This window comes from Thamnophis sirtalis, unplaced genomic scaffold (assembly GCF_051295495.1).
Source record: "Thamnophis sirtalis isolate CommonGarterSnake01/CBP01778 unplaced genomic scaffold, rThaSir2_p1.2 scaffold_2, whole genome shotgun sequence".
NCBI classification, from domain to species: domain Eukaryota; kingdom Metazoa; phylum Chordata; class Lepidosauria; order Squamata; family Natricidae; genus Thamnophis; species Thamnophis sirtalis.
Genome location: NW_028261382.1, coordinates 122,117,494 through 122,133,852, shown reverse-complemented (window position 1 = coordinate 122,133,852; position 16,359 = coordinate 122,117,494). Strand labels below are relative to the sequence as shown.

At 40.8% G+C, this 16,359-nt stretch overlaps 1 protein-coding gene across 1 annotated transcript in view; it reads right to left on the bottom strand.

The window, feature by feature from the left end:
• The window catches only part of DPYS (dihydropyrimidinase), a 44,895-nt gene that overhangs the window by 15,313 nt on the left and 13,223 nt on the right, over positions 1-16,359 (bottom strand). Inside the window, exons 3-7 of the mRNA XM_087706786.1 lie at positions 15,989-16,168; positions 12,807-12,996; positions 7,102-7,258; positions 3,898-4,039; positions 4-146 (exon numbers count right to left, since the gene is read on the bottom strand). Of these exons, the coding sequence (XP_087562912.1) occupies positions 4-146; positions 3,898-4,039; positions 7,102-7,258; positions 12,807-12,996; positions 15,989-16,168 (812 nt within the window). The remainder of the gene's footprint in view (positions 1-3; positions 147-3,897; positions 4,040-7,101; positions 7,259-12,806; positions 12,997-15,988; positions 16,169-16,359) is intronic.

Below are 16,359 nucleotides of genomic sequence, written 5' to 3'. Positions count from 1 at the left end.
TACCTTGTAGCTTTGGGGTCCCAAATGACGATGTCAGCATCAGAGCCCACGGCTATTCTTCCCTTCTTTGGGTACATGTTAAAGATTTTAGCTGCATTTGTGCTAGTAACAGCTACAAATCTGTTTTCATCCATTTTGCCACTATGCTGTAAAACAAAGCGGATGGATTCTTAATAAAAACATACGAAGAAGGCAAAATATTGATAAGCCTAGTGCAGGCGAACCCCATTTTGTCATTGGATACGAGATGGGTGGCAAATAAATGTTATACAGGTGGTCCTCGAGTTACAACCACAATTGAGCCCAAAATTTCTGTTGCTAAGTGAAAATTTGTTAAGTGAGCTTTGCCCCATTTTACGACCTTTCCTGCCACAGTTAAATGAATCAGGCTTCCCCTTGACTTTGCTTGTCAGAAGGTCACAAAAGGGGATCACATGACCCTGGAACACTCCAACCGTCATAAATATGAGTCACTTGCCAAGCATCTGAATGTTGACCATGTGACCAAACAGATGCCACAATAGTAGTAAGTGTGAAAAAAGGTCATGTCCCCTTTTCCAGTGCCATTGTAACTTCAGGGCAGAGGTGGTATTATACCGGTTCTGACCGGTTAGCCCAAACCGGTAGCAGAAATCGCAGGTAACCCCACCCATTCTTCCTGGCTCTACGGCATCCCATTTGGGCCCTTTTTTCACCCAAAGTGCATGCACGGAAGGCTGGGTGCATGCGCTGAGGTGGTGCATGCAAGCGAAGCAAGCGAGCGGACACGGGCTCACATTTGCTAACTGAGGTAAGTGAAGAAGGTAAGTGAATACCACCCCTGCTTCAAGAGGACACTAAATGAACTGTTGTAAGTTAAGGACTACCTGTATATAAATCAATCCAAGACTGGACTACTGCAATGCGCTCTACATGGGGCAGCCCTTGAAGAGCATTCGGAGACTTCACCCCTCCCAGAATGCAGCCGCGCGAGCGATTGTGGGTGCACCTCGGTACACCCACGTTACACCTATCCTCCGCAAGCTGCACTGGTTACCGATTGGTCTCCGGATACGCTTCAAGGTGCTAGTCGTCACTTATAAAGCCCTTCATGGTATTGGACCTGGGTACTTGAGAGACCGCCTGCTGCCAATTACCTCCCAAAGACCCATTAGATCACACAGATTAGGCCTCCTCCGGGTTCCGTCTACTAGCCAATGTCATCTGGCCACTACCCGGGGGAGGGCCTTCTCTGTGGCAGCTCCGGCCCTTTGGAACGAGCTCCCCGCAGAGATTTGGACCCTCACCTCTCTCCAGGCCTTCCGAAAAGCCATTAAAACCTGGCTGTGTCAGCAGGCCTGGGGTCGATGAGTTCCCTTCCCCTCTCGAATCGTGTGGCTGTTGGTTGTTTTAAATGCCCTGTACTTTTTGTAGTTTTTGTGTTTTTTCCTCCCCTCTCCTTGGGTTTGTGCGCCACCCTGAGTCCCACTGGGAATAGGGCGGCATATAAATAAAATGAACCTCGAACCTCGAATGAATGAATCAATCAATCAATCAAAATGATAAACTTTCCAATCTGGGAAAATAATTCCCATATAACAAAGGTACTATACCCGGACTTTCAAAGTAGGATGGGGGTGGGGTGTCAAAAAAAGTAAAGATGGCAGATATAACCAAGCAATCAGGACCCCACTCATTTTTATGTACATTTGTTTATTTGTGGCTGCCGTTTTGGAATTTTTGAATTTACGTGGATCATTTGGTCCTGGACAGAATATTTCAAGACATAAAATGTCAACTCCCAATAGCTAATCAAAAACATAGCACCAAGGTAATAATTTTCTTAGGAGAAACTCGTAGTTTGGAAACAGCTCCAAATTTATAACCTGGATACATTAAAATAATGGTTTGGTATTTGGCTTCAGGGAAATTAAACAGGCTAATACAGTACATGAAACTACTACACATTCTTAAAATTCATGCAGCTTATCACTATAATAATTCTGAAGTGGGGGGGCCCAATAAATAAATAAAACCAAAAAAAGTCTTGGTGAAAGTATAGAGAAAGGAAGTGCAGCAATCAGCAAAACTGAATATGTATGTTATGGATACAATTCCTGCCTAAACAGAAAGCTTGCCTAAGTGAATGGCTAAAGTTTTAAATTTGATGGATATTAATATAAATTGTTTCAATAATTTTGCATGTGCTGTCAAGAAAGCTCTCAGAGGTTGCCATTCGTTAAAAGGTAGAACAAGTGCAAATCAAATAGTAGATTATTTGCAAATTTAGCAATCCTGAGCATATTTAAAATAAAAAAAACCTCATATAGGAACTCATTTCCAAGCTGGTAAAAACATTTTTACTCTTCTGCTAGAGAACTGATTTGGTTCCTTAGAATTATTAACTATATTTCAAGAATAACTTTCTGTAGTACAAATGAGATGTTCTCTTTTGGGGCAAAGTAAGATGATAATGGGACAAGAGTAAAGACATTATCAAATAAATGAACCCTTTTTAACTCCCACAAAGGTCCCAAACCAGAGTGAGTTCCTATGCCTATTTTAGAAATCTTTTTCATGTCCTTGTTCTGATCTATATCTGAATAATCTTAGTAGGTGATCTAGTTATTTAGAATATTTTATCCTTCTTGTTTTCTTAAAAGGCATTCAGAGTGATTTAGTTTGATCTAGCCAGATATTAAGGATTAAGAAACGACAGATGATAGAAATATACTCAAACATCTAAGACAAACATTTATATTAACCCCAGATCAGAGGTGGGTTCCAGTGGTGGGTTGCAGGAGGTACACCCTGGTATGGGCGTACTGGAGCATGGCCGGAGCACCTGATACCATTCCAGTATTGTATACCAGAGGGCCCACCCACCCACCCAAGCTCCTTACCTGTCTTTTAAGGCTTCCGTTCATGCTCATGACATGTACAGCACCTGCGTAACGCTCCACTGAGCAACTGGAGCATTACGGAGGCTTGTGGAAGTGTCGCTGACAGGAACAATGCATGCGCGTGTCAGATGTGTGTGCGTGTGCGCCACGCACATCCATGTGGGCAACACTAGGTGTCCAGAGCCCACCACTGGTGTGTTCCTACTGGTTCGGACCGGTTCAGCTGAACCAGTAGTGGTTTGGCAGCCTGGGTTGCTGGAACCGGCAGTGACCCAGGCCTGCCACGCCCCCAAACTGGTTCTCCAGGCGGCGCCATAGGTGCTGCCATCTTGGTTTTTTGCTTCTACGCATGAGCAGAGCAATTTTTATTGCACTGCGCATCAAGTGTGTGCGGCATGGCCACGAGCGAACCGGCAGTAGTGACTGCCATAACTCACCCCTGCCCCAGATCCTTGAATTTAGGTAAAACTCACTTCCCCCCCCCCCTCAACAACGTGGCTCAAATAAAGTTCTAATGTTCTTTCCAGGCAGCTAATTCTACAAATTTACCTGCCATAGTCTGGATCATTTCCAGGTCCTATCCAGTATCAAGAGCAACCCAAAGCAATTTATATAGTCAAATCAGAAATATTACTAAAATAAGTACAGTAACAAGATTTCTATCTTCCAGGAAAGAGAAATCAATGACAATATATCTATATTCAAGCCATACCTTTGAAAGAATTTAGTTCAGATCAGAAAGCTAGAGAAAGGAGCAACTATTTTGAGAGTGCATGTGTTATTGTGCATGCTTTAGATTTAAAGATACTTTAGATGCTAAAAATATTTTAGTGCCCACAGAGGGTGCTCATGAAGTACCTTTCTGCAGCTCTGAGGTTAAGTATGTGTGCTGGGGCTTCACTGTAGCTGAAATGGCGAGCATGCAATTCTAGGGAAAGACGTAGCTACTTTAATGAGAACTCTTTGTTCTTTGTTTTCATCATTGTGGTAGAGAATGAATTGAAATCTCACTTACCACTCCTTTTTCCCAGATCACAGACATCCTGTCTTCCACTCCATTCACTCCATTTGGGATCTTTGTGAAGTCATTTTTTCCCACAGCCTTCTGGCAGATATCATATGTACAGTTATCTGTTCCCGTCAGAGTCAAGTCACCACTTTTTTTAAAAAGGTAAAAAGAAATACTACTATTGAAGTGGCATAAAGGACAAGATAATTTTATATGCCCCAACAAACCTTACATTTCAGAATTATACACCCTACTTGCTTCATTGTTTAAATCTTAAAAAACATTAAAGTGAAAAGAAATTTGCTGAAAAAATGGTAAGGAAAGAAAAAGAATGAATCACCTATAAAGGAATCATATCACCTTCAGGTAAAACCAATACAACTCTAGTGAATGCTGACATTTGTGAAGATAATAGCTTGTATTCGACCATAACTCCAAATTAGATGGGACAATGTCATAAGAGCAGTGAAAATAGAGCAAGGCAGATGTTCTGTTCAACTACATCAGGAAGCTCCTAAGATCGTGATAGCCCTCATATATTGCTTCCCAAAGATGATAGGGACTCAGTGGCTCAGTGGCTAAGACGCTGAGCTTGTTGATCAGAAGGTTGGCAGTTCAGTGGTTCGAATCCCCAACGGAATGAGCTCCTGTTACTTGTCCCAGCTTCTGCCAATCTAGCAGTTCGAAAGCACGTAAAAACTGCAAGTAGAAAAATAGGAACCACCTTTGGTGGGAAGGTAACAGTGTTCCGTGCACTTTCGGCATTTAGTTATGCTGGCCACATGACCACGGAGACGTCTTCGGACAGTGATGGCTCTTCGGCTTTGAAACGGAACTGAGCACTGCCGGGAAGTCGGGAACGACTAGCACATATATGCAAGGGGAACCGTTACCTTTTCCTAAAGAGGATATTGCTCCCTAGTGATATTAGGATCATTATTCTACTGTAGATTCTGGAAGTACAGGTAGTCCTTAATTTGCAACATTTAGTGTTCAAAGTTACAATGGCGCTGAAAAAAACACTTATGACCATTTTCACACGACCATTGCAACATTCCTATGGTCAGGTGATCAAAATTCAGGTGCTTGGCAAGGGAGTCATATTTATGATGGCTGCAGTGCGCTGGAGTCATGTGATCCTTTTTGTGACCTTCTGGAAAGCAAAGTCAGATTCACTTTGCAACGAGAGTTATTAACTTAATGATTGCAGTGATTCACTTAACTGTGGCAAGAAAAGTCATCCAATGGGGCAAAACTCATTGATTGAACTGTCTCGCTTAGCAATGTAAATTTGGGTCTCATTTGTGGTCGTGAGTTGAGGACTACCTGTACTCTTTTCGTGGGTTGAGGGGCAGGCTAAAAAAACTTTCATTAACCAATGAAAGGAAACCTAGAATGCTGCAGTATGAAGAGTGCCTTGGAGTCACAGAATCCTTTCAGGAAATAGAAATGGTAGGTGGATGCATTCCAATGCTTTCTTTGGAAGCATTCCAAATATTTAGAAATTGACCAAGACAATCTGCACAAATTAGGAGGATAGTGGAGTTGGGCTAGAAGAGGAGAGAAGGATGGAGAAAGCAACCTATTGAAATTGGGTCCAGTAAACAGAGATTAAGAGGGACACGGTGGCTCAGTGGCTAAGACGCTGCGCTTGTCGATCAGAAAGGTTGGCAGTTCGGCAGTTTGAATCCCTAGCGCCGCGTAACGGAGTGAGCTCCCATTACTTGTCCCAGCTTCTGCCAACCTAGCAGTTCAAAAGCATGTAAAAATGCAAGTACAAAAAATAGGGACCACTTTGGTGAGAAGGTAACAGCGTTCCGTGTGCCTTTGGTGTTTAGTCATGCTGGCCACATGACCACAGAGACATCTTCAGACAGCGCTGGCTCTTCGGCTTTGAAACAGAGATGAGCACTGCCCCCTAGAGTTGGGAACAACTAGCACATATGTGCGAGGGGAACCTTTACCTTTAAATTTAAACAGAGACTTGTTACATTATGGCTATCAAGAGGGCAATAGCTCCCCAAGGGGCTGATGTTGAAAAGCTAAACAGGCTTAGACCTGGTTATTATTTGCCTGGAATGCCACAAAGAAATACCTGAATTGAGGTTAGATGGAAAGTTGGAAAACATCTCAGGATATAGCAATGGCAAATCAAGTAAACAACATGGATGTGTCTGTAAGGTCAAGCTTGACTCAAAGGACATTTTCATTTTTAATCTTTGCTACTGATGAAATTTCCCTTCCAAAATCAGCTATTTTCTGAGAGGGTCTATGATAGAGGTGGATTTCTGCTGGTTCAACCCAGATCAGGTGAACCAGTAGCGGCAGTGGTGGGAGGCTCCACCCATCCACCCGGATGCTTCTGCACATGCGCAGAAGCGTCACAGGAGCGAGCAGATGAACCAGTAGTAAGAAAAATAGAAAGCCACAACTGGTCTATGATATCCTTTCAAAATATGCTGCATGACTTCTGTTCCAATATTTAGCTGTTTCCAAGCAAACTGGGACAACCAAACTGTAAATAACAACCGTACATATATCAGAATCTTAATTATTTCTCCCAAAAGGAATATTAGAACTCCTCTCCATATTATTTTACATTTTCTCTTCAAAATCCATTGAAACACATTGCTGTATTTTGCATTTTTGTTTATGCTGGCTATAATAGCCACTTAGGATCCATCTATGAAAGGGCTCTTGTGAATTGTTAGGAATATAATTTAACGTTAGGTTGGGTTGGCAATATATAAATCATGTAACAATGTTGTACCTGTTTCTTTAAATCATACTGCAAAATGTGATTGGTTGCTGTTTTCCTCAATCGGCCATAAGAGGGAGCCAGAATGACTGTTATCTCTCTGTTTGTTAGATGCTGGGTGATCTGATCTGAGTTTTTTGGAAGCTGGCTGTTAGAAAGTGCCGTGAGCTATTGTAAGTTTTGCAACTGTTAGCAAACTTTGAGTATTGAACTGATTATATGATACTGGACTATGTTATTTGGATTATCCCTTAACTGAAAGACATTGATGACTGTCTTATCCATGTATGACTTGGACTGTTTGATGGACTCTGATACCTCTATATCCACAAAAGTAAAAGCCTATTTAAACTGCAGTGTCTCTGTATGCTGGTTTGTATGATCTCCAACACAACCATCACAACGCTCCCCCAATGGGGAGCTTACCTAACATGAATGATAAACCTCCTTACTTTGCTAGAAGATTCATGAGGAAGTCTGGAGTGGAAGCATCAGGCCTCAATGGAGGAGCCATGACGTGGGCTGCTGCATGAGGCCAGTCCTTATTCCAATAGTGAGTGCCATCTGTAGCAAGGCTTGCAGCTATCGGCTCCCCATACACAACTTTGCCTAGGGAGAGAAAAATGAGGCAAATTAATGATAAGAAGAACAAGGCTAGTAATACTAACTTGCAATTCCACATCAAAGGATTGGATCAAGTATAATATACTCAATGCATGTAACCTAAGTGTAACCACCCCAATTAGTGGATGAGCAGATGTCGGGGGGGAGGGGACTAATGATGGAGTGGGCAAGTTTGGGTAACACATGTACACTCCCCCCCAGCTTTTCTGTGGTCACTGAAGCTTGCTATAGAAACTGTTATTTGTTGTAAATCATGTCAATAATTGTATGTACACACTGGTCTTCCAAGTATGGGTAGACATAAAATCAAAATATATACACATGCATGTTGGAATCAACAGCAGTGGTAGGATTCAAATAATTTAACAACTGGTTCTCTGCCCTAATGATTTCTTCCAACAACCAGTTCACCAAACTGCTTAGAAAGTTAACAACCGGTTCTCCCGAAAGTGATGCGAACTAGCTGAATCCTACCACTTAATAAGTCCATGTAGAAAAAATGATATGAGCGGCAAAATTTTGATGATAAGGCTTAGAAAAGATGATGGGAAGTTAATATTACATTGTGGTTCAGATAATTTAAAAGAAGGATTGATGTCTGTCCTCTTATGCAAAATAATGAAGACAAATTACCAGATAGACCAACATTTAGTAGCAAAGTGCCAAGGAATATGATAGACTTTGGCATACTTCTTATTGATCTTTTTCCCTCTCTCCCTCTCACTTTTCTCTGAAGGAAACTCTAATTTCACTCATCTTAAAATTGTCATGGTTGAGAAACAATGCTCTAGGGGTGTCAAATTCAAAGCGCTTAGATCTGGTTCATGGGGCCACCCTGGAAGCAGCAAAGGACCAGCCCATGGTGTCTCTGCCAGTGAAAATAGAGCTTGGAAGGACCACACACAGCCCCCCCCCCCCGAGATCAGTTTTTGCTTTGACTGCCTACTGCAACCCTCTGGATGCAACCCCCCCCCCGAGCACAATTTTCACTGGCAAAGCACTTGGGCCATCATAGGTGCCCCTGACGCAAGTGACATCGAGCTGGCCACACCCCTCCCAGATCAAATGCAACCCTGATGCGGCTCTCAATGAAATCGAGTTTGACACCCCTGCTCTACAGGAAAGATAGCTTTACCTCTAGAGCATCATCATCATCATCATCATCATCATCATCACAACAACCACAACCACAATCACCACTACCTACTAATATAGAATCAGTAATTGGACTCCAGCATAAACTGTTAATTAGAGGAACTACTGAAATTTACCACTGGTTAATCATGATCATTCCCATCCTTCCTTATCTCCCAAATGATCTTTATATTAATAATCACACATTTAAAAAAAAAATCTATATTTTTGTTCTAGGTGTTTTTAAGGCTACTGGTTACAACTATGCAATAAGAGACAACATTACATGTTCGTGTGCAGCCTTCTACTTTCTGCAGAATCTTTAAATCAATATTGTTGACATATCTCTGCCCATCTATTTTTGACAGGGAGATCAAAGAAACAAAATAACCATTGAGGATATAAAGGCAAAAGCTCTGGGACCAGCTGAAGATGCTGCTGCTTCATATAGGTTTAGAGGGAAAAGCTAAGAGTGTTTACTCAATAGCTGATGCTTATTTAAAAACTTTGTAAACCATGTTTCGTATTATTTATCCCAGAACTGTTTACTATGCAAATTGAAGTGAAACAAAACAATAACATGTCTCATAAAAAATAAAACCACCAAAAAAAAAATTAAATTCAAATTAAAGCAGCCCTTTGAAAATTTGATATTTGAATCCCAAGCTATTGAAGGCTAGGAAAATTGAAGACAATCTATCCAGGACAGATTTTGCAAAATTGACAGCATAGCTTCCCAAAGAGCCAACTCAGGAAAAATTTGACTGCTATATTTTGAACTGTGATTGTAGCTATGTATTGAACTACAATTGTCCTCAAAAACAGTTCTGGATCTACATACAACAGATTACGATGTACAGATTACCGTACTACCATATTGAGGTTACATAGACAAATAGTTGGCAGCAAAAAAACAAAAACAAAAAACCACACACACATACACAGAAAGATAACCCTTTGTTGCCACTTACTGATTATTTTTGCCAGATGTTGTACAGGAAAAAAATTAGAACCAGTTTGATTTGGAAGTTAAGGCACAAGGCAGGGAACTGCAAGATTGGGAGTTTTAGTCCCACCTTTGGCATGAAGACCAATTGGGCCAGTCATTCTTAGACCATAGCTTCGAAGAGAAGCCAGTTGGTCAATTCCTATCGCAACTAATAGATCAATACTTTATTGACTCAAAATAGCAATAGCAATAGCAGTTAGACTTATATACCGCTTCATAGGGCTTTCAGCCCTCTCTAAGCGGTTTACAGAGTCAGCATATTGCCCCCACAGTCTGGGTCCTCATTTCACCCACCTCGGAAGGATGGAAGGCTGAGTCAACCTTGAGCTGGTGAGATTTGAACCGCTGAACTGCAGATAACAGTCAGCTGAAGTGACCTGCAGTACTGCACCCTAACCACTGCGCCACCAGGAAGAAGAAAAGTAGCTACAGGTGAGATTTCATAGAACTTGAAAACCTGAATGTAAGATTTTATAATCTTGCCATCTGCAGCTTTTATCCTAAAACAGAGATTCCTCCTATTGTTTCCCATTAGATGGCTAGTTCAACCATTCCCAAATGAGGATAACTGGCAGGGCTACTGCAAATGATTTGAGATGGGTAGGCAATAAGAACAGCATCCAAAGGGCTTCCCATGCATCATAGATAGTAAGGAAAGTGATCTGGATGGAGATGTGCAGAATCATTACCTGCACAAAAGGGGCTGAAACATATTTAAAATCCAGAACAGTGAGATAACATTCAGAAGCAATCAATGCAGACGCCTCCTTAATTCCCTGAACTGTTAAATAGAGGAAGAAGAATAACACAGTGTAGGAACTGTGGAAGTGCAGTGATTATAATGCAGTATTATTGCAGGCTAACTCTGCCTATTGCCAGGAGTTCAATCTTGATCGACTCATCCATCCTTCCATCCTTCTGAGGTCAGTAAAAATAAGGAGCCAGGTTGTTGGGCAGAATATGCTGACTCTGTAAACCACTTAGAGAGTGCTCTAAAGCACTATGAAGCGGTATATAAGTCTAAATGCTATTGCTATAATCGGACTAGCAAGATTCTGTTATTATAGCCAATAAACGTAGTTTTAGCCTTCCTGTGCAGTTGATTTCCTGCTCTGGATCATCTAGTGGAGTTGCCAATGCCTGAGGTTATCTGAATCTCAATGCAATTTTTCCTAGAAACTGCAGTAGTGAATGTACTGCACTGAATACAATGTTTGCAAGTGGCCATAATAAATGCTTAGAAATAGCTGCAGTTTATTGCTTCTTAATGTACAAGTCTGACTCCTCTCGGCCAAATGTGTTTATGTGGTGTCTGCAAAAACATGTGATGATGATTGATGATTCACATTAAGTGGAAGGTTGGGAACCATTGGCTTAATTGATTAAGAGGCCTATAATGTTGACTTCAAAATAAATGAAGTAGAGTAATGACATAATCTCAGACAAGAATTTATACAAATGTACATTTATATGATCAGATGAATGTTAAGAGATGTACATTAAATATATTTCGCCTGGCAAAAACTCATACATAGCTGAATAGGGGTGATGAACAATACCTTTAAACCTGTCTGGTCCCAGCTCAAAAAAGTTATTCAATAGCAGACATGGTTAAGAGTTGTCTAGTGTGGTCAGACTTAGTCATCTTGAAATCATTCTGGGAAAAGGCAATAGCGAATCTTCTTTATGGTTAAGACATCGAAATATCTATGTAGTCACCACATTATTCACTCTAATTTTGTTCTCCAGTTGTTAGATCATCTCCCTACAAGGACATTATCTGAAGAAACAGGATCTATAATGTGTAAAAATGATAAAATACACTGAACTAGTCGGTTGGATACCTGTGCTTCGCTACAGAACTATGTGATCGGGCTTGATAAATTGACGATTAAAGCTTGAACATTAATGAGTAGTTATGATCAGCCTCTCCTCTCCCTTTCTCTCCCTCAGGCTTGTCCCACCAAAGCCTCTCCTCTCCTATTCTCCTTCTCTCCCTCAGGCTTGCCCCACTGATCTTCTCCTATCCCCATCTCTCCCTCAGGCTTGCACCACAGAAACCTCTTCTATATTATCCCCTTCTCTCCCGCTCAGGTGGGGAGGGGGAGTAGAATGTCTAAATTCCCAGCCTGCAGGCTGAATGAGTCACACGCTGGCCATGACCACACACAAGTGGCAGTTGAAACAGATTTCTTTTCAGGTAGGGAGGAGGAGTAGAACGTCTAACTCCTTAGTATCAGAGTGACATGTATGTATGTAGTATGTATGTGTATGTATGTATGTATGTATGTATGTATGTAATTTTTGCAGGTGAGTTCTGTATTACAATGTTTCTCAACCAATACTATGAGTTGAAGTCCACACATCTTAAATTTGCCAGGGTTGAGAAAGACTGAATGTATATATGTACATGATGAAGCACAAACACTCTAATCCTTACAGTTTGGAAGCTTCTGGATAGCCTTGGGAAATTTTGCTCTGACCTACATATTTTAGCTGATTATACAGTTTATTACACTTGATTCTGAAAACACCTCAATTCCCACCAAAGATAGCTATTCCAACTGCAAAATAAATTCATTGCATTGTCAACAGTGACATCTTGTGGACATCTCAGGGACAATGAAACCAGCCTAATAATAAGGGGGAAAGGGACTCAGCTCAGCCTTATATTTAGGTTAATTAAATATTGATTAGTTACTGGGAAAAGAACTGAAGCCTAGACTGCAGAAGAAAGTAGAAATGTTCTTTAAGCCCAGAGACAGACTCCATTTAAGCTGAAAGATTAATCACAGAGCTTTGCAGATTCATCTATAAGGAAATGCAATGTTTCATAGTCATATCTTCATGTAACCCGGACTCCAAATCTTGTCAAGCTTTTAATACAAGAACTTGAGCGCCTAAATATAAATCTAAGACATGCCTGAGAGCATATTCTGTAAACTCAGACAAAATGGCTGCCAGTGAGGGATAAAATGAGGATAAAATGGTGAAGTGGTTCTCCACAAGGGTTTTTAGTCCTACAGGATGCATCCCGTTCTAGAGTTTACTTCTACATTCCCCATCCCACTGGTACGTTTACAGAAAAAAAAAATCCAAACGCAAGAACTTCTAATTTTCATTTCATAAGAATACCTGCAGGTCTTATGTGGAAGCTGAGGACATTTTCCTAAATAAAGGTAAGGGTAAATAGTTGGGACTTCGCTTTGCAACTTGCCCATTTCTTTTTGTTTAGTTAAAGACACTGTAAGGAGTGGGGGCAGGATGGAGGAATTAAAACTGGACAGGACAATCAACTAAGCAACCTCCAATGGAGACGACTGTAGAATCATATTGGAGCCCCAGGTCTAACCAAATAAGAATATTCAAGCATGTTTAGCAAGTACTTACCTTGCCTGCGGGCATCTGCCACTATCTTGGCTGCAGACTTACTCATCACGTGTACAATATAGAGAGGGCAATTTACTGAATTTGCAATGGTAATAGCTCTCAACGTGGCTTCTGCTTCCACTTCTTCTGGTCGGGCCATTTCATGTCCCTCTGGACCAGTTATTCCCAAAGCCAGCATCTTCTTTTCACCCTGTAGGCCAACCATGATGAATACATGCCAACGTTACCAACAGCAAAACTAAGAAATGAAATTCGGTCAACAAATTGCTGTAAAAATTGCAGTCCCACTCATTTGCTTGCCATGGAACAGGATGTTTTGGTCCCACAACCAAACTGATTATACCATGATACTTAGAATCCAGCAAAGCAATTGCATTATATCCGAGTCCTAACGTGGGAAACTACTTAGGGCTAAGCTACATGTTACATGAACAAATGCATGATTTTTCAGGGAAAGAAAAGTCGGGATGAACTTTTGCTAGTGTTGTTTGCAGGGATTGAATGTGTGTGAAATGATTAGGTGTACCAAAGCATTGTTATGCTATTGTGATGCAAACCCTACCCTTTTTGTATGGGCTGTCATACACAAGCACACACATATCCCAAAAGGGCAGAACTTGCAGGTTGACTGTGTTTTCATTCTTTTAACAGTATAGATTTAGGTATATGATTCCCGTTGCATTCGCCAACATTAATTTGAAATTTTCTGCCTTCCACTGAAGAAGAATTTCCTTTTAGTTCAATGAGAACATACAGGCTGGGAGAGATCACCTATGATCTCTCATATGATCTCGCACCTGAGGGTAGAACAAGAAACAATGGGTGGAAACTAATCAAGGAGAGAAGCAACTTAGAACTGAGGAGAAATTTCCTGACAGTTAGAACAATTAATCAGTGGAACATCTTGCCTCCAGAAGTTGTGAATGCCCCAACACTGGAAGTCTTTAAGAAGATGTTGGATAGCCATTTGTCTGAAACGGTATAGGGTTTCCTGCCTAGGCAGGGGGTTGGACTAGAAGACCTCCAAGGTTCCTTCCAACTCTGCTATTGTATTGCATATATGAATATCATAGGTGATATTCAACATCCTACTATAGAATAAAGATTATTCCTACCAGCTATTTATGGAGAACAAATTATGGGATTAGCTTTTGGTTTGGTTTGGTTCTTTCTGGTGGTATGTAAAGGAGAGATTAATTACTGATATAAAAGGAAATAACTACACACTGTAAAAATTCAATGACTTTAATGGGTACATACTTATTTCCTTTAAGGAATCAAGGAATAAAGTCATTATTCAATCACTTTAACTAGCAGATCCCTTAAAGAAGTGGCATCTTTCTTTTTAAGGCTACGATGGACAATTGGAAAAAGAGAGACTGTTTTAATGGCTGGCAGAGATGAAGTGCCTTTCTCAGGCTCCTAAATTCTTCCTCCAAATCATTTGCAAAGCACGAATATATAATGGATGTATTTGTAACTGTTGAATGCTTAGTTTACATGCACATACATACATATGTGACAGATGCATGCAATATAATTAGGGTGGTTAAGGAGTGAGTGTGTGTATCAGTGGTGGGATTCACTTACCTTCCCTACTGGTTCGCAAATCTGAGCACCCATGTGCAGAAGTATTATATTGGGGCGGGTAGGCAGAGCCTCCCGCAGCCACTGCTACCTGTTCGCCCGAACCAGAGAGAACCGGCTGAATACCACCTCTGGTGTGTGTGTGTGTGTGTGTGTGTGTGTCTTCTCCTAGGTTTCCTGTATTTTGGTCAAATCTGATGTTCTTTTCAGTAGAAGAGGTCTTGAGAAATTGCACGGCAAACTGAGGGCATTGATCTGTATAGGCATCTTGATTGAATAAAGCAAATTGCAGGTAGAAACTGGATTGCTTTTTTCAAGCAGACATAAATGCCACAAAGGGAATACGAAAGAACTTGGAAACGCTGAAGTGGATCTAATGTGTCAGGTTTCTTTGCACTTCCATGTCTTCTTACTTCTAAGTATGTATGTATGTATGTATGCATGTATGCATGTATGTATGTATGTGTGTATGTGTGTGTGTGTGTGTATGTGTATGTGTATATGTGCATGTGCATGTGCCTGTGCCTGTGCCTGTGCCTGTGCCTGTGCCTGTACCTATACATACATACATACATACATACATACATACATACATACATACATACATACATATATATATATATATATATATATATATATATATAGCGGCTAATACTAATACTACTGCCTAATATGTAATACAGCCCAAGTTTGAATCCCAGTAAGGGTATGGCTAGCTGATGAGAGCTAAATAGCTTGAAATAGATCTATACTAGTCTCCCTTTTTTTATTTATCAGCACAAATGCAACACAAATGTAACAAAGGCAACAGTAAAAATAATGGCTTTCTGTCTGGATGGACTCTTGTGATGAGCCGATAGACAGAGAAAGGAAGCAGTATGCTTCCTCCCATATTTGGGCATACCAGGGGTTGTGACACAATACATACCTATTTCCCTGGCTTAGCTGATAAAGGAGTAGAGCCTGCGGCTTAGTGGCTAATACTACTGCCTAATATGTAATACAGCCCAGGTTTGAATCCCAGTAAGGGTATGGCTAGGTGATGAGAGCTAAATAGCTTGAAATAAATAGATCTATACTAGTCTCCCTTTATTTATTTATCAGCACAAATGCAACACACACAGACACACACACACACATGAGAGGCTACTTTTAGGACTGTGGACATCTTGGATGCTTTGCTTTGATGGACGTCCCATCTCCAAGACAAAAATGACCAGGATGTACCTTCTCTGACTGCCTTGGTCGTCACTCCGAGTTGCAGGGCAAGACTGAGAAGTGAGATCAATGCCTTATCAAGCAGCTTGTGGAGCTTCAATCATGTACTTGGAGACTTTTTAACACACACAATTCCCCAGATGCACCTTTGGTGTCCTAGGTGCTCTCTGAGCATGGTTGTTTTCTCGCAGACATTTCATTACCAAACTAGGTAACATCATCAATGTATTTTACCAATGTGCATTACCCAACTGTCTGCAAGAAAACAACCAAGCTCAGAGAGCACCAAGGACCTCACAATTCAACCCTGTATGTCATGTATACTGCATATTATAATTGCAAGTGACTGAAGAGATCATCTTAAACATGGGAATTACCTCTGCAATCAAATCCCCATTCTCTGCATGAACTTGAGCAATTGCACCAATTTGTTTACATTGACTGAAGAGGGTGTGCAATTCTTGATCTCCAATCATATAGACATCTTTATATGCCATAAACATCTTAAATGAATTGACACCCTTTTCCTTGGTAAGAAGTTTCATTTCCTCTTTGACCTGAAAAAAAAGTAAGAAAAATATTGTCACAAAGCTCAATTTGTTCTCTTCATAGTGCTGAAACTTTTCCTTTTTTAAAAAAAATCAACATATCTAGCTATGATCATTCCTGTTTCAGCGTTATGCCCATAATCATTCTGGTAACATTATTTTTTCATTTCAAAATTATCTAGTGCAGTGTTTCTCAACCT